Source organism: Cibotium barometz, chromosome 52 (assembly GCF_041138505.1).
Source record: "Cibotium barometz isolate CiBa-2024 chromosome 52, ASM4113850v1, whole genome shotgun sequence".
Classification (NCBI taxonomy): domain Eukaryota; kingdom Viridiplantae; phylum Streptophyta; class Polypodiopsida; order Cyatheales; family Cibotiaceae; genus Cibotium; species Cibotium barometz.
This window is the reverse complement of record NC_141097.1, coordinates 21,618,797-21,639,941: the sequence shown is the minus strand read 5'-3', so window position 1 is coordinate 21,639,941 and position 21,145 is coordinate 21,618,797. Positions and strand designations below refer to the sequence as shown.

At 44.3% G+C, this 21,145-nt stretch overlaps 2 protein-coding genes across 3 annotated transcripts; both read left to right on the top strand.

The window, feature by feature from the left end:
• The first annotated feature begins 1,267 nt into the window (after positions 1-1,267).
• On the top strand, positions 1,268-20,901 carry LOC147608951 (protein arginine N-methyltransferase PRMT10-like). 2 transcript variants are annotated; one of them, XM_086788246.1, is made up of 9 exons: positions 1,268-1,593; positions 17,441-17,633; positions 17,739-17,844; positions 18,429-18,618; positions 19,258-19,443; positions 19,530-19,613; positions 19,725-19,972; positions 20,214-20,267; positions 20,369-20,901. In XM_086788246.1, exons 1-7 carry the CDS (start codon positions 1,399-1,401, stop codon positions 19,905-19,907), a joined length of 1,137 nt encoding a protein of 378 aa, XP_086644372.1. In that variant the 5' UTR covers positions 1,268-1,398; the 3' UTR covers positions 19,908-19,972; positions 20,214-20,267; positions 20,369-20,901. The 2 variants fall into 2 exon arrangements, with proteins under 2 accessions (XP_086644372.1, XP_086644371.1); XM_086788245.1 differs by having other exon boundaries at positions 19,725-20,267.
• LOC147608952 (uncharacterized) lies at positions 8,939-11,577 on the top strand. Its single transcript, XM_086788281.1, has 3 exons — positions 8,939-10,180; positions 10,354-10,764; positions 10,895-11,577. The coding sequence occupies exons 1-3, from the start codon at positions 8,939-8,941 to the stop codon at positions 11,318-11,320; spliced, it is 2,079 nt and encodes a 692-aa protein (XP_086644407.1). The 3' UTR covers positions 11,321-11,577.
• Positions 20,902-21,145: the final 244 nt, after the last annotated feature.

Here is a 21,145-nt window from a genome sequence, read left to right as displayed (position 1 = left end):
TATGAGCTTTTTAGCTAAACATCTTGCCTTCTCATTATGCTTCTTCACTTTTGTCATTAGGGTTTATCTCTTTTAACATGCTAAGATGATTAGTTTAATTCATTTCTACACACCCTAACTCCATAGCCGTGCATGTGGAGGAAGAGTTTCAATTGCCTTGATGAAGGCAAGAAGAGGGTTTCCTTCATGGTGGTTCTTTCACAAGATGCATTATAAAAGGGGAAACTCATATAAGATGCATTATAAGATGGGAAACTCATACAAAAGGGAGATCCTAAGTATGCATCCATCAAGTAATGCATACATAGAGATCACATAAGAGCTCTATGCATAAAGCTCTATGCGTAGAGCTCTTATGTTTTATGTGTAGAGATTTATGCATAGCTATACACATAGCTCTTTCATGAATAGAGCATAGCTCTCATACATTATAGCTATACACATAGCTTTTCCATGAATAGAGCATAGCTCTTATACATGGAGATATGCATAGCTTCATGCATAACAAGATACGCTCCATCAACTAAAAATCATATAAACCGACTATGCTCTTGAATCTGCCCAGTATATCCCTTAAGATTCTATGGTATATACACCCGTTGGCAATGCTTTGATCACCTCCATTATCTATGCCTATCCCTTAAGACTATGTGGTATACACCCATTGTACTGCTTTGACCACCTTTGTCTATGGCTATCCCTAGGGTGGGGACACCACGTGTCCTAAGAGAGTGCCACTTGCCATTGCGAATGCCCACTTTGCGCCAAATTCAAGCTAAGTCGGGCGGACCAACACTTTCTTGGACAAAGAGACAAACACAAGAGGTGCTCCACCACTTTGTGAAAGATGCTAAATCATCAAGAAATGCTCGCATGACAGTGATTAAGTATTCACACACACACACACACACACACACACACACACACACACACACACACTGAGCAATGCAACATGTCACTGCACCTACAACAATATGATTTTGTCTTGATCACATTCAAGGTAATAATAGCACTTTGATCATCCATTCCATTAGAAAACTCCTAAAAACTTTTCTCCTAACATGGGCAAACTACTACAACTCACTTAACAAACTCTCATAGTAGGCAGAGTCGCTTATTTAACAAATTACCACATCATGAATCACCTCACTATGACAATGGCATACTTATTATAGATGCTCTCCACATAAAGCTCCGTCTGAGTGAGTGATCCCCCATATCATAGTTCGAGGGAATGTGTGTGAACACACTTGGTCTTTAGGCAATGTGGAGGCAAAAAATGAAGGGGCAAGGTGGAGATAGATCGTGGTAAAAGGTTTTAGGTCTTTATTAAAGTGAGCTGCGGTGAGCTGCTGCTACTAAGCAAACAAGAGAACCAAGCAAGGAGGTAGCATAGCTATGAACGGGCTCGGCATCTCTGGTGATGGTGGCGTTTCCATGGCTCCTCCTGCTGTGGACAAAGCAGCAGACTACGCCAACTACTTCTGCACCTACGCCTTCCTTTACCACCAGAAGGAGATGCTCTCTGATCGCGTCCGCATGAACGCCTACCATAACGCCATCTTCAAGAACTCCAAGCACTTTAAAAACAAGGTATGCCTTCTCCCTTTGTTAAGCATTTCTAGGGCTCTTTGCTTTCCACATTTAGTGATCCTCTCATGGGGCTATGTCAACACATGAGACGGTACATCACACATGACAAGTGTTCGTGGCATACACTCGAGAAGGGTGTGTTGCACGCACATGACATGTTAGTAGTTTATATGCAAGCAACACAGTAGACAGCTTATCATCATACATAATATAGGTGTTTTAATGCTTGTCAACACATCAAATAGCATAAGCTTATCGGATATCCATACATACATAACAAGGGTGTGCTACTGCATGTGAAGGTACAAAACAACACAGGATCTCACATGACAAGGGTGTTTTAATGCATGTCAATACCTTTTACCACATATAACAAGGGCTTTTCAATGCATGACAACATATCGGACTGTACAGAGTCGTGTGTCAAGGGTTTTTTCAATACAAGAGATTATGGATTATGAAGGTATATTGATGCTGCCAATTTTGGAAAGCAGTGTCAGTGTGAGGACCTCGATACTAGTGTTGACATGTAAAGATGCAAGTTCGGGTGTTGTTACATGCATACATGCAAGTCAGGGCCGGAGAGCTTGTATTGCATGTGAAGGATCTACACATGCAGGTCATTATTTGATGCATGCATGGGCTGTAGCAGTCAATGCATGTGTTTGCATGCATGCATGTAAGTCTTTACAAGAGTCTTTGGTGGCTGGACTGAAGTGTGGAGCATTTTAGCATGACATGCAACCACTGAGCTGGAACGGGGTTGAACTGGCTGGACTGAAGTGTGAAGCAGTTTAGCTTGACACGCTACCACTTTGTGTGGGCTGACCTGAGGTGGAAAGGGGCTGAACTGAATTGACAGTTGAAGTGGAGTCTTTTCACCCACTCTCACCTACCAAGTGGACATGAAACTGGAGCTTCTTTACATGCACGTGAAGTCTACTTTTTGAGCCCACCTTTAGCCACCATGCACACTAGTTAACTCTCCTCTAGCCCACCAAATCAGATGCACTCCATACACTTGTAGCAAGTAGACCTATAGAAGGTTCTCCCCTAACATTTATATAAAGGCCTTGTAATACAACAATTCTAGAGTTCATTCAAGTCAATCATCACAGGAAACGGCCGTTTAAGTCCCTAGAAACGCGTTTCTCCATTTCAGGATCCCATCCATTTCCATGGCCGTTTCTCGTTTCCCAAGTGATATTGTCAAAGGAAAGGGTCGTTTCCACCCTAAAAACTCGTTTCCCTATTTCCATTTTTTTGTTTCTGGTGACTATGATTGAAGTACTCTTCTGAGTAGATAGTTTTTATGAGAATTTTCAGCTTCTATTGATTGAGAGATTCAACTGTACTTAGTCAAGTTGAGAGATTCAACCTTGTTTTTGTTGCTGATTTTGTTGTCCTCTATCTTTCTCAAAGTGTATCTTTGTTGTTCTCTAGTTTGTTCAGAGTGCTATCTCTAGACCTTTTACATGGTATCTGAGTAGCTCCTATCTTAGGGTTTTAGACCTCCTTCTCAGCCATCATTTCTCATCATTAGTTCCCTTGGGTGGTGAGTGTGTGAGGATCAACCGATCTACAATGGCCGGTGCAATTGGAACATCCTTGTTCTCTTTCCTTGAGGCTTCTAATGTTGATGGGAACAATTACTCCTTATGGAAGTTAGTTTAATTTAAGGAGTCAACTTGCTACACGGGGAAGTTGCAAAGATTGTAACTAGGGATGAGCCTTTTTCATCTTCTTCTTGTGAAAATGCAGATGGTAACACGGTGCCCAAAGATCCCAAGGCATATGCTACTGAAGTTGGAGATTGGCAAGATCGTGATGCTCTTGCCTTTGGCATGAATGGCATGTCTGCCGCATGTTGCAGACAACATCATTCCTCTCATCTAGATGGGAGGAGGCTTGGATCACGTTGCAAGACATCTATATAGCAGCTAGCATGCCTCGATTGATTGCCTTGCAAGGGCAATTGTTTGGGATGAAGTCGGAGGAAGGAGATTTCGTATTTGATCATGTGCGGAAGATGAAGGATTCGAGGGACTAGCTTGCTTCGGTGGAGTAGGGCATTGAGATCGAGCATCTTACAACCATGTTGCTATCTCAAATCAAGACTAAAAGCCTACAAGGTTTTGTTACCATCATCAAGGCTAAAAACTTGCAAAGTTTTGTTACCACCCTCACTTTAATTTGTCCACCAACATTTGAGGAGGCTTCTACACTACGTCAAGAAGAGCAGTGGCGAAAAATTCTCAAGCCGAGTTTGGACAAGGCACCTGTCTCAAATGACAAGAAATTTGGCAAGAAGAAGAAGAACAAGGATTCTTTTAGCTTTAACTATGGCTAGAAGAAGAAGGAGAGAAAGGAAGTGATCTCTTTCTACTCCCAAAAGAAGGGTCACTATGCTCATGACTGTCAGAAGAAGCAAGCCCACCAGAGAGAGAAAGAAAGGAGATAAGTAGGTAGTGATTGTCTTTCATAAAGACTAGGTGTTGCTGTCTACTATTGAAGAGCATGAGGACTACGTAGGGATTGCCCAAGATCCTTGGATCGTGGACAATGGAGCAACTTGACACATGACACCACTGCCAACTTGTTCGGTGTCATGGAGCCTATCAAATCTGATCGGGTAGTTATCATTGGTGACAATAGTCGGTGTTCAATCGAGGGAAAATGTCAAATTCCACTTTCAACTTAGACAGGAGATAAAATTATGTTAGATGTTTTTTACATTTCCCTCCCTTTCTAAGAATTTACTCTCTGTCTCAAGTATGCTCAAGAACAACATGAAGGTTACTTTTGAAGACAAGGGGGTGGAGCTTCATCCCAAAGGGACAAATGAGATTGTGACGAAGGGAGTGGAAGATTTTGGCCTCTTTAAGATCATTGATTTCATGGCACAAGTTAGTGCTCGAGAGAGTAGGCTATGGTATGAGAGGTTCAGCCGTAAACCTCTCCAATACATGCTGAGATGTAGAAGAAAGGAATGGTTATAGGGCTGCCCGTTGGAAATCGACTACTATGAGGCTCTTGGAGAGAGAGAGAGAGAGGATAAATTACATGGTAGAGCTGTGGAATTATGATGTAGAAGCTATGGTGGATCAAGGGTCTCCATAACTGTGTGTGCAACAGTAGAAAGAGAGAGAGATGAGCGGTAAAATTTTGATGTAGAAGCTATGGTGGATCAAGGGTTTCTATAGCTATGCATGCAGTTGAGAGAGAGAGAGAGAGAGAGAGAGAGAGAGAGAGAGAGAGAGAGAGAGAGAGAGAGAGAGAAGCTATGGTGGATCAAGGGTTTCTATAGCTATGCATGCAGTTGAGAGAGAGAGAGAGAGAGAGAGAGAGAGAAGCTCTAGAGAGAGACAATGATTGCACGACTCAATGATCACTTGGTTGATTGTGATAGAGATTCACCAAGTACATGCTTTTGTAGGCAAGCATTTTTCTTTTGATCCAAAGCAATTACATACACATATTGGATGACACATACACAGATGACACATGGCACATTTATCTTATCCAGCTATAAGGGGTGTTCACACGTAAGCAAGTGTTCACACACTATACACATGAATAAGGTTACATACACATAAGCAGGTACACACACATGATGGACACGCGAGGCTTCAAAATATCCAACAAACCCCCCTTTGAAGTCAAGGAGGTGTTATGAGGATAAGCCTTCATACACATGGTGATTTGGGGCACTGGCACCGTGTGATGCAAAAGATCATAGTGGCCATACGTGACGTGATACAATAGATCACATTCAAGCCTGCAAAGGGAGCTTGACCACACATGTGATTCTTCAGCTGTCATGTGCACACCCGTGCTCGGCTAATTTTCGGCATGAATTGGCTTAATCCTTGATTAGTGTAGCAAGTAGTAGCATCAGAGTCATCATCAACATCTTCTTCATCATCATCATCGTAATCATCAGTAGGACCATTATCATCAGAACCAACATTGTAAGCATCATCATGAGGAGTACCTAAGGGCTGTTGGCTGGCAGCAGGCCTCCGTACAGCAGTCAACAAAGGGCTAGAAGGTGGGCAGCAGGTGTGGCAAGGCAGCAAGCAAAAGAGCATGTTGTATCAGTATTTTATTCAGTTTCGTATCCATAGCAGGCCGACATGTGTTACTAGCTGGCTGACTGCATCCTCCAGCATATATATAAGCATAATTCAGATTTCAGCAATCAGCAAGTCATTGCCATCATTCATTCATTTCATAGCATCAGTAGATGATATCTAGAAGGGCTAGGGTCACCCCTATGGGGTTGACCATAGCCCTAAGTCATGTACAAGCATCATGTAATCTTTTTGTACCATATTAATACAGAAAACTGTCAAAATACGCAATGGAGATGATAACAAAATCTGAGATCACAAGAGCAACTAGAGTGCAGAAAATAGACAGCACAAGAGAAGGAGAGAGATAGGCGTGTAACTCTTCTCTATACACAAGATCCCGCAATGAAAACAAGATACAATAGGTGGGGGGGCCATGGGGCCATTTTATATGGTCCCATGAGTGCAGTCGGCCAGTAGATGGACAGCCGACAGGACATGAAATGCCCGCGACCAGAAAAAAACATCAGTCGGCCAGCATATAGGAGTCGGCTCTCACGTGTGGAGTCGGCCAGCAGTAGGGTGCAACTGGGACTGCCCGTGACCAGTCGGTTAGCACCTGGTATAGTCGACAGGTCCCACACAGCCTCCCACACCTTGGAAAAATAGGGAAAAATGGAGAAAAAATAGGAAAAAATGGGGAGAAAATACGGGGAGTGAGGAAAAATGATAAAACACCTACAAAGGGCGGGCACACCCACAACAGAGGCCCTGGTGTCTGATAAAGATAGGAGACGACTTCTAACACCCCCTCTCAGCTCCTGGCTGTGAAATCAACCCTAGGGAGTTGGAGTGCTGCCTGAGCGTAGCCTGAGGTAGAGACTTCGTGAAGAGGTCCGCTGCATTGTCCTCCGTCGAACAATAAAGTAGCAAGATGTCATCAGCCAAGATCTTCTCACGTACAAAGTGATACTATATCTCTATGTGCTTGGTCCGAGCATGGAAGACCGGGTTTCGAGCAATAGCTATACAACTCTGGTTATCACACTGGATGGCTGTGGGCTCCTTCTGTGGAAACCCAATCTCGCCTAGCAGCCTCCGCAGCCACACAACCTCGCAGGTAGCACCACAAGCAGCCGGGTACTTTGCCTTTGTCGAAGATAGGGCAATAGTTGGTTGCCTCTTACTGCTCCAAGAAATTGCTCTTGAGCCGAGGGTAAAACTGTAACCTGAAGTGGATCTCCTCGTGTCTTCATCTCCTCCCCAATCTGAGTCACTCCAACCTTGGAGTCTGACTCCATCCCCTCTTGTGTAAAAGAGTCCTAGATCCTTCGTACTCTGCAGATACCGCAAGATCCGCAATCCTGCGTCCCAATGAGACTTCAATGGCGTCTGCATAAAAGAGCTCAACAGCCCCACGGAGAAGCTCAAGTCCAATCTGGTGTTCAGCAACCAGATCAATGAACCAACCAACTTCCGATACTGCGAGGCATCAACTGGCTCACAAGGATCATTAACAATTAACTTTGTGTTCGGGTCCATTGGCGAAGTAATAGGCTTGTAGTTCTCCATCCCAAAGGCCTCAAGCAACTCATGAACATACCGCTGCTGAGAGACAAAAAACCCCCTCTGGGTCTCTGCCAGATCTCCAATCCCAAAAAGAAGTGGAGTAAGCCTAGTTCAGTCATCTCAAACTCCTTTGACAAGGCAGCCTTCGTCACGCCAATGTGCTCTGCCGGTGAGAATGAGGTCATCCACATAAAGGATGATAATTGTAACCATGCCGTGTTCCCGAAAGAGACACAGGTTGGGATCTGCAACCGATCTCTGAAAATCAGTCCGAACAAAGAAGGAATCAATCTTCTGATTCCAAGCCCTGGGAGCTTGCTTAAGACCATACAAGGCCTTACGTAACTTGTAAACCATCCCTTCTGATCCTGGAACAACAAAGCTTGGAGGCTGCTCAACATACACCTCCTCCTGCAGGTCACCATTAAGGAACGCAGATTTTACATCCATTTGATACACTGGCCACCTCTGAGAAGAAGCAAGGGCAAGAACGGTCCGAATCATGGCCATTCATGCTATCGGTGCAAAGGTATCCTCGTAGTCGATGCCTGGCCGCTGAGCATAACCTTTAGCCACAAGTCTCGCTTTGTGTTCGTCCACCGATCCATCTGACGCATATTTGGTCTTAAAGACCCATTTGACACCAATGACTGAGCGTTTCGACGGCCTCAGTACCAACTCCCATGTTTTGTTCTTCTCAATGGCATCAAGTTCCACCTGCATGGCTTTCCTCCAAGTATCCTATGAAAGGGCTTCCTTCACGGAAGTGGGCTCCTTGTCCCGCATAATACGAGACATCAAAGCATAGTTTACCTGAAGAAGCTCCGTTGTATTGCTTTTGTCGCGGACTCTGTGCGATCTTCGAGGGCCGTCCCCTGTGGTCCACTCGAAGGGTAACTCCGTGACACCTGACTCCCGAAGGGTGTCCAACAACCACCTGTGTACTCGAACAGATCGTGGAGCCTCCTGCTGTTGCGGGGGCTCTACTCCAGTTGCGGGCTCAACCTTCTGTACAAATTGAGGTGGATCAACCAGAACAGTAGTCTGGGAATCATCATCAGACTCTTTTGGATCTCCAAGAAGTGGCGGCTCCTCGACAGTGGATACTGGCACATGCTCATCAAAGACCACATGCCGGCTGACATTCCTATCTGGATCATACAATCTGTATCCCTTGCATAGTTGCAAAAAAACGCGTTTCAAACTTTAGGCTACTCGTTTGAAACGTGCAAACGTTTCAAACGTTTGAAACGCGTTTTTTTGCTGGGCCAGTTTTTTTTTATGATAGAAAACGTACGATGCAGTATCTCCTGGCATTTCAGTTTTGAAAGTGACGCTTGAAAGAGACGTTTCCAGCCTTTGAAGTCTTCCAGGTTTGCTTGCACCCCTACCTACGCACCAGTCCTTCTCCCCCGGCCCCTACGCACCGTAGGTAACAGGTTTGTACTAACCCTAAATCCTGATTTTTTCTGATTTTGGACCAAATTTCAGATTTGAAATTTGGGCATTTTTTGCCAGGTTGCCTACATTGGTGCATGCACACCTTGCCTACGCACCAAGCCTACTCCTCCGGCCCCTACGCACCCTGCTTCTCAGGTTTTTAATAACCCTAAATGCTGATTTTTTCTGATTTTGGACCAAATTTCAGATTTGAAATTTGGGCATTTCTTGCCAGGTTGCCCAAATTTCTTCATTCATTCATCATGCCTCGGGCTAAGGATGCCATGTGGAACCACGTAACTCCTGTGAGCAGATATGGGGGTTCAGGCACAGAAAGGTGGAAATGCAATTTTTGTGCCAAAGTGTCAGGTGGGTCTATTATTAGGGTAAAGGCCCATTTTACAGGAGTAAGAGGGGAAGGCATTGGCCCTTGCAGTCAAGTACCAAGAGAGGTTGTAGCGTCTCTTCAGCAATGGAAGAGAGAACATGAAGCAGCAAAGGGAATTCAGCCTATTGATGATGATGTACAGGATACAGATTCTGTAGGTGATGTGTCCAAAAGAGCTAGGACAGAGGATGATTTGCAGAGTCAAGCAGGTGGGTCTAGCTCCATTCCTGTAGCCCACAGATCTTCATTGCCCACCGTGCCTTCTCTAAAGAGGGCAGGCATTAAAGCAGGCATACAAAAGCAAGCTGTCAAGGAGGCCACACGTGAATTGACAAAGTTGTTTATACAATGCGCTTTGTCATTTCACGTCGTGCGTACTCCTCGTTGGAAGAAGGCCATTAAAGCTATCAGCCGCATTGGGTATGAGTGGGAGGGTCCATCTTATGAGTCCCTTCGCAAAACCCACTTAAGGAAGGAGAAGAAGGCAGTGGAGCTTGAGATGGAGCCTTTGAAGGCAACCTGGCAGAAATATGGATGCACATTGCTTTGTGATGGCTGGACAGACATGAGAAAGAGAAATGTATATAACATTTTGGTGTCCTGTTGTAAGGGCACAATGTTTTTGCGTGCCATTGATGCCTCGGTTCCAGGTACAGTTGTTACTGGAGCATTCATATGGAGACATTTGCGTGAGGCAGTGCTAGAGATTGGCCCAGAGAACATAGTGCAGGTAGTTACAGATAATGGGTCAAATTGTGTATCTATGGGCAGGATGTTAGAGGATGAGTTTCCAAAGATAGTGTGGACTCCATGTGCATCACACAGCTTGGACCTCTTGATAGAGGATGTGGCCAAAATTGGGTGGATTGCCGACCTCTTTAGTACTTCTCGGAGCATGGTGAAGTTTGTCACCAAGAGGCCAAAGGTTTTAGCTATGTTTCGTGCACACAGTGATTTGGAGTTGTTGAAGCCCTCAAACACCAGGTTTGCTTACATGCTCATTGTGGTTGAGAGGCTTGTGCGGGTCCGTACAGGTTTACTCCGCACTGTTGTCTCTCAGGAGTGGATGGCATGGGATGATAGAGAGCATCCCAAGGCAGTAGCATTTGTGCGCGCGGTAATGCGAGACACTTGGTGGGCTGAGGCCCTTGCACTTGTCACGGCCACTCAGCCTATATATAGTGTGCTTCGCATTACGGACATGGAGGGCAGCACCCTTGGACTCTTATATGAGTTCATGGACCGCATTGGAGAGGCCCTAGATCGATGCACTATACTATCAGCTGAGAGGTATGTATCATTGTATGTCATTGTTGTTCTTTTAGTTGCCAGTGGCCACATTATACATTGATATTAATTCCATGCTTCCAAGTGTCGTTGAACAGGATCCAGGACATCAGGGAGGTGTGGAACCGTAGATGGGATTGGTTTCATAGGCCAATCCATGCGGTTGCCCATATACTACACCCACTATGGCGGAATGAGGAGCAGTTCAACAATGAGGAGCTAGAAGAGGGATGGCAGTCTTACATCCAGACCTGGACTGGAGGTGATGTTCAGCTCCTCAGGAAGTTAGAGGATGAGCTCCTAGTATTTCGGAATGGGAGTCATGCCTTTGGGAGAGCCACTGCAGTTTTGAGAGAGACTCAGCTTCAGCCAGTCTCTTGGTGGGAGAAATATGGCATCGGTACTCCAGTTCTGGTAAGTGCCCACTGACAAGTTACAACTTACATGTAATAAGTTTGCACTTTGAAGTAACAACTTAGTACTTACAACTTATATAAGTTGTTTCTTCTTATTATTTATAAAGTTTTCTGTTATCTTTTGACAGAAACGCCTTGCATTACGAGTCCTCTCACAGGATTGCAGCTCTGGTCCATGTGAGAGAAACTGGAGCACATGGGCCCTCTTCCATACAAAGAAGAGGAACAAATTGTCCACTGCTCAATTAGAACGGTTGGTGTATTGTCATTGCAACCTCCGTTTAATTGAGCAGCAAGGCAATCCCATTGAGCCGCGCCAAGTGAATGTCGACAAGATCGACATAGAGAAAGTGAAGGACGTACCAGAGATCCCTGCTGAGGAGCGCGACATCTATGCCATGCTATACGAGGAGATGATGGCACCAGCTACTATGACACGATCACGGGCACCGACATCAGCAGATCATGCATCTACGAGTGCTGAGGCTGAGGCTGAGGCTTCATCTTCTTACGACACAGACTCACATTCCTCAGAGGAGGATGATGCTGAGTAGTTACTAGTTACTACTAGTGACTCTTGACTCTTGACACTTGAGTCTAGAGTTGAGAGTCCAGACTCCAGACATTGGAGACCATTTGTTTTTTCAGAGTTTTTGTATTTGGTCTTTCGGTACAGACATCTGTATTTCAGATTTCAGATTTATCATTTGACACTATTCACTAGTGCTTAGTATGTTGCTTAGTATGTTGTAAGTTGTAACTTGTAACTTCAAACTGGTTATGCTATTAATAATTATATGGGTTTTTGCCATCTATGATCTAATTCCTGATTCCTGAAGACTGCCATGTATCATGTATGATGTATCATGATTCATGTTACATGTATGATCATATCATCATTGTATGATGTAAATTGTAATCATGTATGATGTATTAAGAATCAGGATTCAGTATGAAATTTGAATCATGGATTCATCATTCATGATGTATCATGATTCATGTATATGAAAGTTGAATGTAGATTTTAGCATTAAACTGTACCAAACATAAATTTATGGACACCCCCCTAAAAAAAACCTGGAAAAAACACCTGAAAAAAAATTTGAAAAAAACTTTTAAAAAACTTTTGGAAATTTGTTTGAAACGTTTTTGAAACGTTTCAAACACGTTTCAAAAACGCGTTTCAAAAAACGTGTGGCAACTATGATCCCTTGGAAAGAGAATTATACCCCACAAATATAAGCTTACGGGATTTGGAGTCAAGCTTCCCCCTCTGCTTCTTTGGAATATGTACATACGCATCACTCCCAAAAACACGGAAGTGCGAGACATTAGGTTTCCTGCCAAAGTATGCCTCAAACGGAGTCATATTAGGTACTGAAGTCGTTGGAGACCGGTTGAGGGTATGGACAGCCGTTGCCACAGCCTCTCCCCAAAGTGGACGAGGAAGATCACGATGCTCCAGCATGCTCCTCGCCATCTCCACCACAGTCTTGTTTTTGCGTTCTACAACTCTTCTCTGAAGGCGATCCTGTATTGGCTAGTTCCCTCTTGATGCCATGATTTGCACAAAATCTGAGAAATACATTCGAGGAGAATTCACCCCCTTTGTCAGCCTTGAGAGTCTTTACCTGCAATCCAGACTCTTTTTCTACCATCACGTGCCAATCCTTGAATCGTGCAAAAGCTTGGTCCTTCTGTGAAAGAAAGTAGACCCACGTGAATCTGGTACAGTCATCAACAAGCAGCATAAAATAGAGAGATCCTCCCACTCATGGTGTCTGTTGAGGTCCACACAAGTCAGTGTGAATCAACTCCAATGGTTTTGAAGCCCGGCTGGAAGCCCGTTTCGGAAAGGATTCCCTGTGCTACTTACCACGTATGCAAGAACTGCAACGTCCTTGCCTGCTGCCAACATCTGGCAAGCCAACCACCATTTGGTCCCGGAAAGCTCGCCGCAGTGCATCCACATTTAAACGAAAGTGCCAAAGATCTCCGACTTGAGAACCTGTCAATGAGGAGAGTGCAGAGAGCTTGTAGATACCATTCTCCACATGGCCTTCCCAAACAACCTGGCCAGTCTCACGGTCCTGTAGAGCAATTGAATGCTCCTCAAATTCCACCCGAAAGCTAGTCTTGCATACTTCATGCATTGACAGATGATGAAAACCAAGAGCAGGGACATAAGGAACACGGGAGGCATGCTTGCTCCCCTTGCCGTCGGGAATAATCTCCATCCGGCCCTCACTGTGAATCGGAATGGAGTTGTCACCAATGAAAATGCGACCTGACTGTCGTTTCGGATCTAGAAAGAAGTCACGGGATGGAGTCATGTGCCTGGAAGCACCACTGTCAAGAATCCATTCCCGGGTATCCTTTGCGGTGAAGCCAACTGTCTTCTTGCTCGAAGATGACGAAGCATCGAAGTCCATCATCTCTAAGTGCACAAATGCAGGAGTCTTTGCAGCTGAGGTTGAAGAATCAGCACTCTTCCCAGTCCGCTTAGGACACTTCCTCCAGTAGTGGCCTTTCTCGCCACAATCATTGCAGGACCGCTCGGCCTTCAGTTTCTCTCGTTCTGTTTGAGTCTTCTTCTCAGAAGACTTCTCCGTGAAGCCTTCCCTTTGCCCTTGTTGTTATTTCGGCCTTTCGGCCGTTGGCCAATTAAGGCCTCCGAACCTCCGCTATGAGGAGGGTTCGTGAAACGTTCCTCCTGGTCTAAGACCATGGGCACAAGCTCCTCCCAGGTAATGGTGCTGAGCCTGCCACTAGTAATCAAAGAGGAATAGAAAGCGGAATACTGAGTAGGCAAGTGGGACAGCAAAGTAATGGCCATATCTTTTGATGATATCTCCTTCCCAGCCTGGAGGACTTCCTGTTGAAGGGCCTGTAGCTTGTTAATGTGCTCCCGCATCGTCGACGACTCTTGAGGGTTCATAACCCACACCAAGGAAATCCTCTTCATGGGCGATACCTTGTTATAAAGAGAAGCCAAGTGCTGCCATATACCTCTGGCCAGTATCATATGCTTTACGTGATTGATTACTTGTGGTGTGCAATTGAGGAAGATAAATGACCGGACCCTGGCGTTGACACGATCCCATATCTGTGCCTGTGCCTTGCGGTCCTTCTTCATTGACAGTAACTCCCCTTCCTTTGCTTCCGGCTGTGGAACCCCGATAACAATGAAATCAGCAAGGTCATATGACTCCAGCACAGACTCCATCATCACCTTCTAGATGCTGTAATTGTTCCCGTCCAACCGACGGTCCACTCGGAACGTGGGGAGAGTTGGGATCTTCACATGCTTCTCAGCCATCTCTAACAAATCTGCCATCTCGGGGATGTAACTGAAAAGGGTGGTGGGTGGGAAAAAAAACTTTAAACCTGCAAGTGGCTGTCCAGCAACTTAGCCCGCCTTCCTCTTGCTACTTCTCTTCCCGAACAACAGAGTCGGCCCTCACACGTGTGGAGTCGGCCAGCAGTAGAGTGCAATTGGGATTGCCTGCGACCAGTCGGCCAGCATTTGGTACAGCCGACAGGTCCTACACAGCCTCCCACACCCTGGAAAAATAGGAAAAAATGGGGAAAAAATACGAGGAGTGAGGAAAAATGATAAAACACCTACAAAGGGCGGGCACACCCACAACAGAGGCCTTGGTGTCTGATAAAGACAGGAGACGACTTCTAACAAAAACTCTGACACCCAATCTCTCTTCTTCTCTCTCCTCTGTCTTAATCATGTGAATTAGCATCAGTATTCTTAATCAAGTTTAGGGCTGTGGATCAGTACAGCTTCCACGCATGCAACATTGGTATTAGAGCATTCAGGCTGAGCCCACTAAGCTATGTACCAAGGAAGGTGCACAGTTCGAGCAGATGGGATGCAGTAGGGTGGTAGCAGGAGTGGTTTCATAGGCGAAGCTAGAGGAAGCATTCCTTGAGAGTTGGTACGTGTTGGAGGTGGCAATTCTTGGAGCTACTCGAGTTATCGCATGACTAGAAGTTGAGGTGGATTATTCCATATGCAAGAGCATGGGAAGTCGAAGAGCCATATATAGGGTGTGGTGGCACCTTGTTATGGATATCTCCTCCGATCGGGTTTTTTTTTGGGGGGGGGGGGGAGCTAGGAGATGGGAGCCTAGCCACCGATGTTGCTCAATGCCCTAGGGTGGTGTGCGTGTTGCTGTTGGGTGACTTTGACAATATGCATACCCAGTACCTCATTAAGCTCTCAGATCATTTCCAAAGGCCTAGAAACAGGCATGATTAGTTTCGGTATGTGACCCGACGCTGTGTCTAGGTTAAGGGAAGGCAAGTATGGGAACAACAGTGAAGTGAACGGATGCTCAATTCTTCATCGAGACTTGGAAGTGGAAATCAGGAGCGAAGGTGTTTAGACAAAAATATCAGTCAGGAAGGTCAAAGTCAATAGAAAGTCAGTAACAGTTCAAAGTCAGTAGAAGTCCAGGGAGGAAGGAGAGAGTGTCCACCCTGTCATCAAGTTTAGTAGAAGGGAATGTCACGTGCACGGTCCCATGTTGAAGCAAGGCCCATACCTCCTCATCCTCATGAGCCGGATGCACCAACTCTACCAATCGAATCTCAACCTTGAAAGAGTCAGGGTTGATCTCATTTGGGCCATTAGTGTGTTGCCTCTTTCAAAGAAGCCTCAAGTTGGAGTTCACAAACACGAGGCGCTTGAGCTGTGTAGGAGACAGACAATTTCGTTTCTTTGTGTGGATGGCTACAAACAACCCCCAATTTCTCTCACAAGCTCGAGATGAGCAATCCTGTGAGAGAACTCTCAAAGCTAAGCGTTGCAGTTGTGGAGCTGAATTTCCATACTTTTCCCACCAAGTAATTGGCTTGTGATGAGCATCTCGAAGGCTAGTCCTTGTGCTCCCAAAGTGATGATTGATGGATCCCTCAAATCTACAAGTTGGCCCTCCAAAATATCCTGCATTACAGGATTTTCCTTGATTTTGCAAAGGTAATTGGACCATCTTGAGTTGAGGGGGGATGGAGGATGTGGGTGACGGCATGGATTGGCCGGTGAAATCAATCCCACCCATCCTGCCATAATTGTTTGATCTCAAGCATCCTGAAAATTAGAGAAAATCCTATCAAAGCTCAGAAATTAGAGAAACGATTCACACCATCAATAGAAGATATGTAGAAGGGCGAGGGTCACCCCTATGGGGCTGACCATAGCCCTAAGTCATGTACAAGCATCATGTAATCTTTTTGTACCATATTAATACAGAAAACCTTGACACCCAATCTCTCTCTTCTTCTCTCTCCTCTGTCTTAATCATGTTAATCAGCATCAATGTTCTTAATCAAGCTTAGGGCTGTGGATAAGTATAGCAAGGTTTCCGCGCATGCAACATTAGCCTCTCGAACTAGCCCTTCTTGACTTAAAACAAAAATTACAGAGCCTTTTATAGCACAAGGTGGTACAAACATAGATGGATAAACACAGAATGCGACGTTATTCCATCTCATTTCGGGGGACATCCCGGATAGAGGAAACAACACATAAAAATTGAAGTGGGCTAAAAAGCCCTGTTAGTATCTATCTCTACAAGAGATAGATTGGAGAATTTAGCAGTAAAGGCTTTATCAGGTTATGCAATAGAAGTCTTCGGCTTCTTTGGTGCTTCCTCCTTTGAATCTACATCTTCTTCTCATGCCACCAAGTTTGCATGGTTCTTTTCTTGTTCCTTGGCCATTTTCTTGAAGCACTTGTCTTCAGTATGGCTTAGATTTCTTCAGTAGGTGCACTTGATTGCCTTTCCTTTGAATTTACTTCTTTGTTTTGAGAAGAAGCCTTTGTCCACATTGGGGACCGCTGTATTTTGGTCTTGTAACCTCCTATCCTCGTGAAGGATTGCTATCATGCATCATAAGTCATCTCTCTAGACACTCTAGTGTAGAGAGGACTTCCTTGAACTTGTCTGTGTTCTCGAGACTAGAGAAGAGGACAGCCTTCTTGTCGTCTTCATCGATGTTGGCAGTGAGGGTAGCAAGTTGTAATAAAGAACCAATAGTGCTCAAGTGTTCTTGAAGTGAGTGATACTCCTTCATTTTTAATGTATAGTATTTTTGTTTGAAGAATACTAGTTTATTTGTGGCCTTGGTAGTTGTCATTTTCATCTGCAAATATCAGTGTTAAACTTTTACAAAGCATCTTCTCTACAGTGCGAGTTCAGGGCAAAGATATTCTCCGCCTCTAGCACTGATCCATAGAGTTTGGCCAATGTGTGGCCAATCATGTCATGTAATAATTAGGATCAAGTGGATCTCCGGCTTTGAGGATGTGGGTAATGGTGTTAGTGGACCAAAAGGGTGGAAATCCTTCACAAAGGGCTTTTTTGAACATGTAGGCTAGTAGGGGCACCAGGGTATCGTTGGCATGTGAGATGTACTCGGTAGTGAGTCCGTCCTGATTTTGGGCCTGCCCATTATGTAGTCTACGGATGGCCTTGAGGACCATGCCCTTTGTGAAGGTGGTGGGGCGGAGATCTGGTGGAGGGGTTAGAGGTGGCTGATGGGGGATATGATATGAGGGAGCGTGCATGAGAGAGAGAGAGAGAGAGAGAGAGAGAGAGAGAGAGAGAGAGAGAGAGAGAGAGAGAGACTGATTAGAAGCACCTTTTTTGCTTGGAAAGGTTATTTTGGATGTTGGAACAGGCAGTGGCATTTTGGCTATTTGGGCAGCCCAAGCAGGTGCAAAGAAGGTTTATGCTGTGGAAGCCACGAAGATGGCTGAACATGCTCGTCAACTAGCTGCAGGCAATGGGGTTGGGAACATTGTGGAAGTAATTGAGGGATCTATTGAGGACATAGATCTACCTGAAAAAGGTAGTAAGCTTTTTGCTTTTTTTCTTTAACACATGGAACCATGTCTTCTTCATTGTTGAAAAGCCATGCATTTCATTGTCAAATTCCAAATCCTTTGCATGGCAGTTGATGTCATTATATCAGAGTGGATGGGGTACTTCCTCATACGCGAGTCTATGTTCGACTCTGTCATTCATGCTCGTGATCGGTGGTTAAAGTCAACAGGGATCATGTGAGTTCTGTCTTCAGTGCTTTTTCAAACTTTTTTATGAGAGCTTAGGCCTAATGAAGTAAGGAAGTCTTAGGCTAGTCCGCTATGTTAGGGCAGTCCTCAAAGCATCATACTACAGAGAGTGGTATTTGAAGCCTACTACCCAAGGGAGCTTTAACAAGGCATGGCCTCTTGAGGAGAAGATGAGAGAGCCCGATGATTTTAAGGGGCAGCTTATGCTAAGAAAAGTCATGTCTGCCACATGAATTGAACATCTGAGAAGTTCATCTTCAGCATATTTCGAACACAGTCCGTGGACCTGCTGGAAGATTATTATATACTGAGAAATGGGTCATATCTAGAGATGTCTGTCTTATCATTTTTTTGGGGGTGGGGATTGGCCCCAGCTTTGGGACCCCAAAGCAGGGAAGAGTACTTGTCTTCACATATCATTGCACCTTACTATTTGCACAACAGACTACTTGCATAGTCTGTCTGAGTTTAATGACTCTGGAGTTGGATGCTTTATTGACCAATTTTTTATTTCACACAAGTGTGAGCTAGAGAATTCTTGCTTTGACACAAATCATTTGTTGGAATTGCAGGTATCCCAGTCATGCAAGAATGTGGGTAGCTCCTGTGAAATCAGGCCTTGGAAATAAAAAGATGCAGGATTATGAAAATGTGATGGCTGATTGGGATGGATTTACTCAAGATACTCAAGATTTCTATGGTGTGGATATGAGTGCTCTTACTGATCCCTTTTGCGAAGAGCAGAGGAAATACTACCTCCAGGTAAGAGACTCCCTGAATAGTTTGTTGGGTGATGGAACAAACGGAACCAGGGAAAAAATACCTGAAAAGTTGAGTTATGGGATTCTATTTAGCACTGGTACACTCTCATTCTTGGCAGTGGATCTTACAGCTACCCGTTTGTTACTCTCTTTTAGTATATCGGGGCCCAAATTCAGCTTTTATGCCCTCACTTGTCTAGCCCATTTCAGCTGTGAGAGGGCATTGCTTTATGGAATCACCTTATTCAAATTTCAGAGAGCTGTAAAGCATTGGCTTTATCATGCTTAGTGTGGACCTGTCTTAGTGGTCAAACATAGGTAAAACAATTAGAGAACCCTCCTCCGTAGTCAGTCGACTTGAGTCAAAGGCTGGCCTCTGGTCACATTTGGCTTGCCAACTGTTGCTCACCATGCAGCACCCACTTGTGAATAGTGTAGTACCAAGTGTACAAAAACAGCATTCTGCAGGTTTTTGGTCGAGGTATGAAGTTCAGAAGCCTGTATAGCAGCTGACAATTACGAGTAGGGTAAAATACTCCCTAAAAAAGAAGTTCAAGTATGGATTGTTGAGTAAATCTCTATGCTGAAAAGGCCAAGTGTTGGTTTTGATCTCTTCTTTTCTGTGTTTGAATCATCGCAGACATCTTTGTGGAATAACCTTCATCCAAATCAAATCATTGGAACTGCTGTGGTTGTGAAGGAGTTCGACTGCCTTACTGCCACACTCAAAGAAGTTGCTGGTGTTCATTCTCCCTTTCGAATGGTGCTAAGAGAGAGCCAGGAAAAACTCTCTGGCTTTGCCGGATGGTTTGATGTGCATTTCAAGGTAAACTCACGAATTTTCTCAACCATCACATGATAACATTTCTTCCCTCTTAATTTTTAACTTGAATTTACACATTGCTTTTCCAGGGGAGTACAAGTGATCCAGCAAATCAGGAAGTCGAGTTAACAACGGCTCCCAGTGCAAACAGAATGACTCACTGGGGACAGCAGGTATGATGCTGGAGGAACCACACACAGAATGACACTGTTGAAGTCGTTCAATTGTTGCCATATGATGTCAGTGAACTCTTTAGTAGGTTCTAAACCTTCAAAATTATCCAGGTATTTCTTCTACATCCACCATTGGATTATGAATCCGGGGACGTTCTTGAAGGTGAACTTGATATCACACGTGCCAAGGACAACCACAGACTAATGGATCTGAAGTTCCGATACAGATTGATAAAGTCCAGCGGTGGAGATGCTGCTCCGCCCATTACCTGCTCAGACTTCTACCTGGAATAAATAAGTGGGCAGCCTGTGTTGTATAAAACATTTGATCTTGGCCTGGCATGCTTGCACTTAAAAAGGTGGATTCATACTGATAATTTGGGAAAAAATCTGTTGAATCGGTACTCTTTGCCAGTTTTTGACTCAGAAAAAAGGACGGGTCAAGTAACTAGCTGTGCATTGGTGCTATGCAAGACTTTCTTGAGGTTATGGGGCTGGCTTTATACTTACATGGGTTCTCTGCTGAAGCACTATATGTTCTGTGTTCACCTGTGATGCAATCGGTTTTTTTGGAATGTTCATCCTCACTTGCCATTGCAGGTGGCTTCATATCTTTCTAGCAGAAATCCTGAAGCAGCGCCCCCAATTCTTCAGGTAGCAAGTCAAAGCGTTGCCTCTCTAAATATCTTTGATTTAACCCTCTTGTTGTTAGCAACTAAACTTATTAAAAAGTTTTGCAATTTTAAAATATGCAGGTTTTCACAGCTTCAAGGAAAACCTGTCCTTCGATGGATTGGTTGCATTTTCTCAGTCAAACCTACAATTTATGTGAGACTGAGCTTTTTGGGCAATTATTTTTATCCGTTCTGCTTGGGGTTTTTGGTTTGAGCAATATGATATGGACTCTGCAGACGATCTGCAGACGAATGTGACTACCTATGAAGGGACGACTTCTAGATTTTCCTACTTCTTGATGAATGTCATGTCCTGATCTTAATGCTCTGCTGTATTGATAAGTATGAGCAAAGTGATTATGGATGAGGAAAATCAAGGTTTATGGCCATGGATTTTAAGGAAGGGACAAGGCTTAAGGTGTGCATATAATTAGCTAGATATGTTTGTGCACTAGACATGTCCATGTGATGCCTGATGCATGTCAATACCGAAAGATAGAAGCTAGTATGTTAGTGCATAGGAGTGCAGTTGACAGGATATTAAAAAATTTATGCATACAAAAAAGACTATTAGACTGAATTATGCATGTGTACTAATGTTTCTCTCCATAAAATTATAGATTAAAATTACAGATTAATTTATTAATTAAAATTTCTCTATGGTTGGATGAAATAATCCCCAGTCTGTCTATGCCTTGGATTAGTCTAGGCGTAGACAAACACACATAAATTTACATGGGTATTCTATGGTCACAAACTTAAATTATACTAAGGTCTTTAATTATTTTAGACCTTTTGGGCTCTCTGTTTTAGGAATTTGTGCAGAGCTTGAAACTTAATTATTCTAAGGTCTATTTA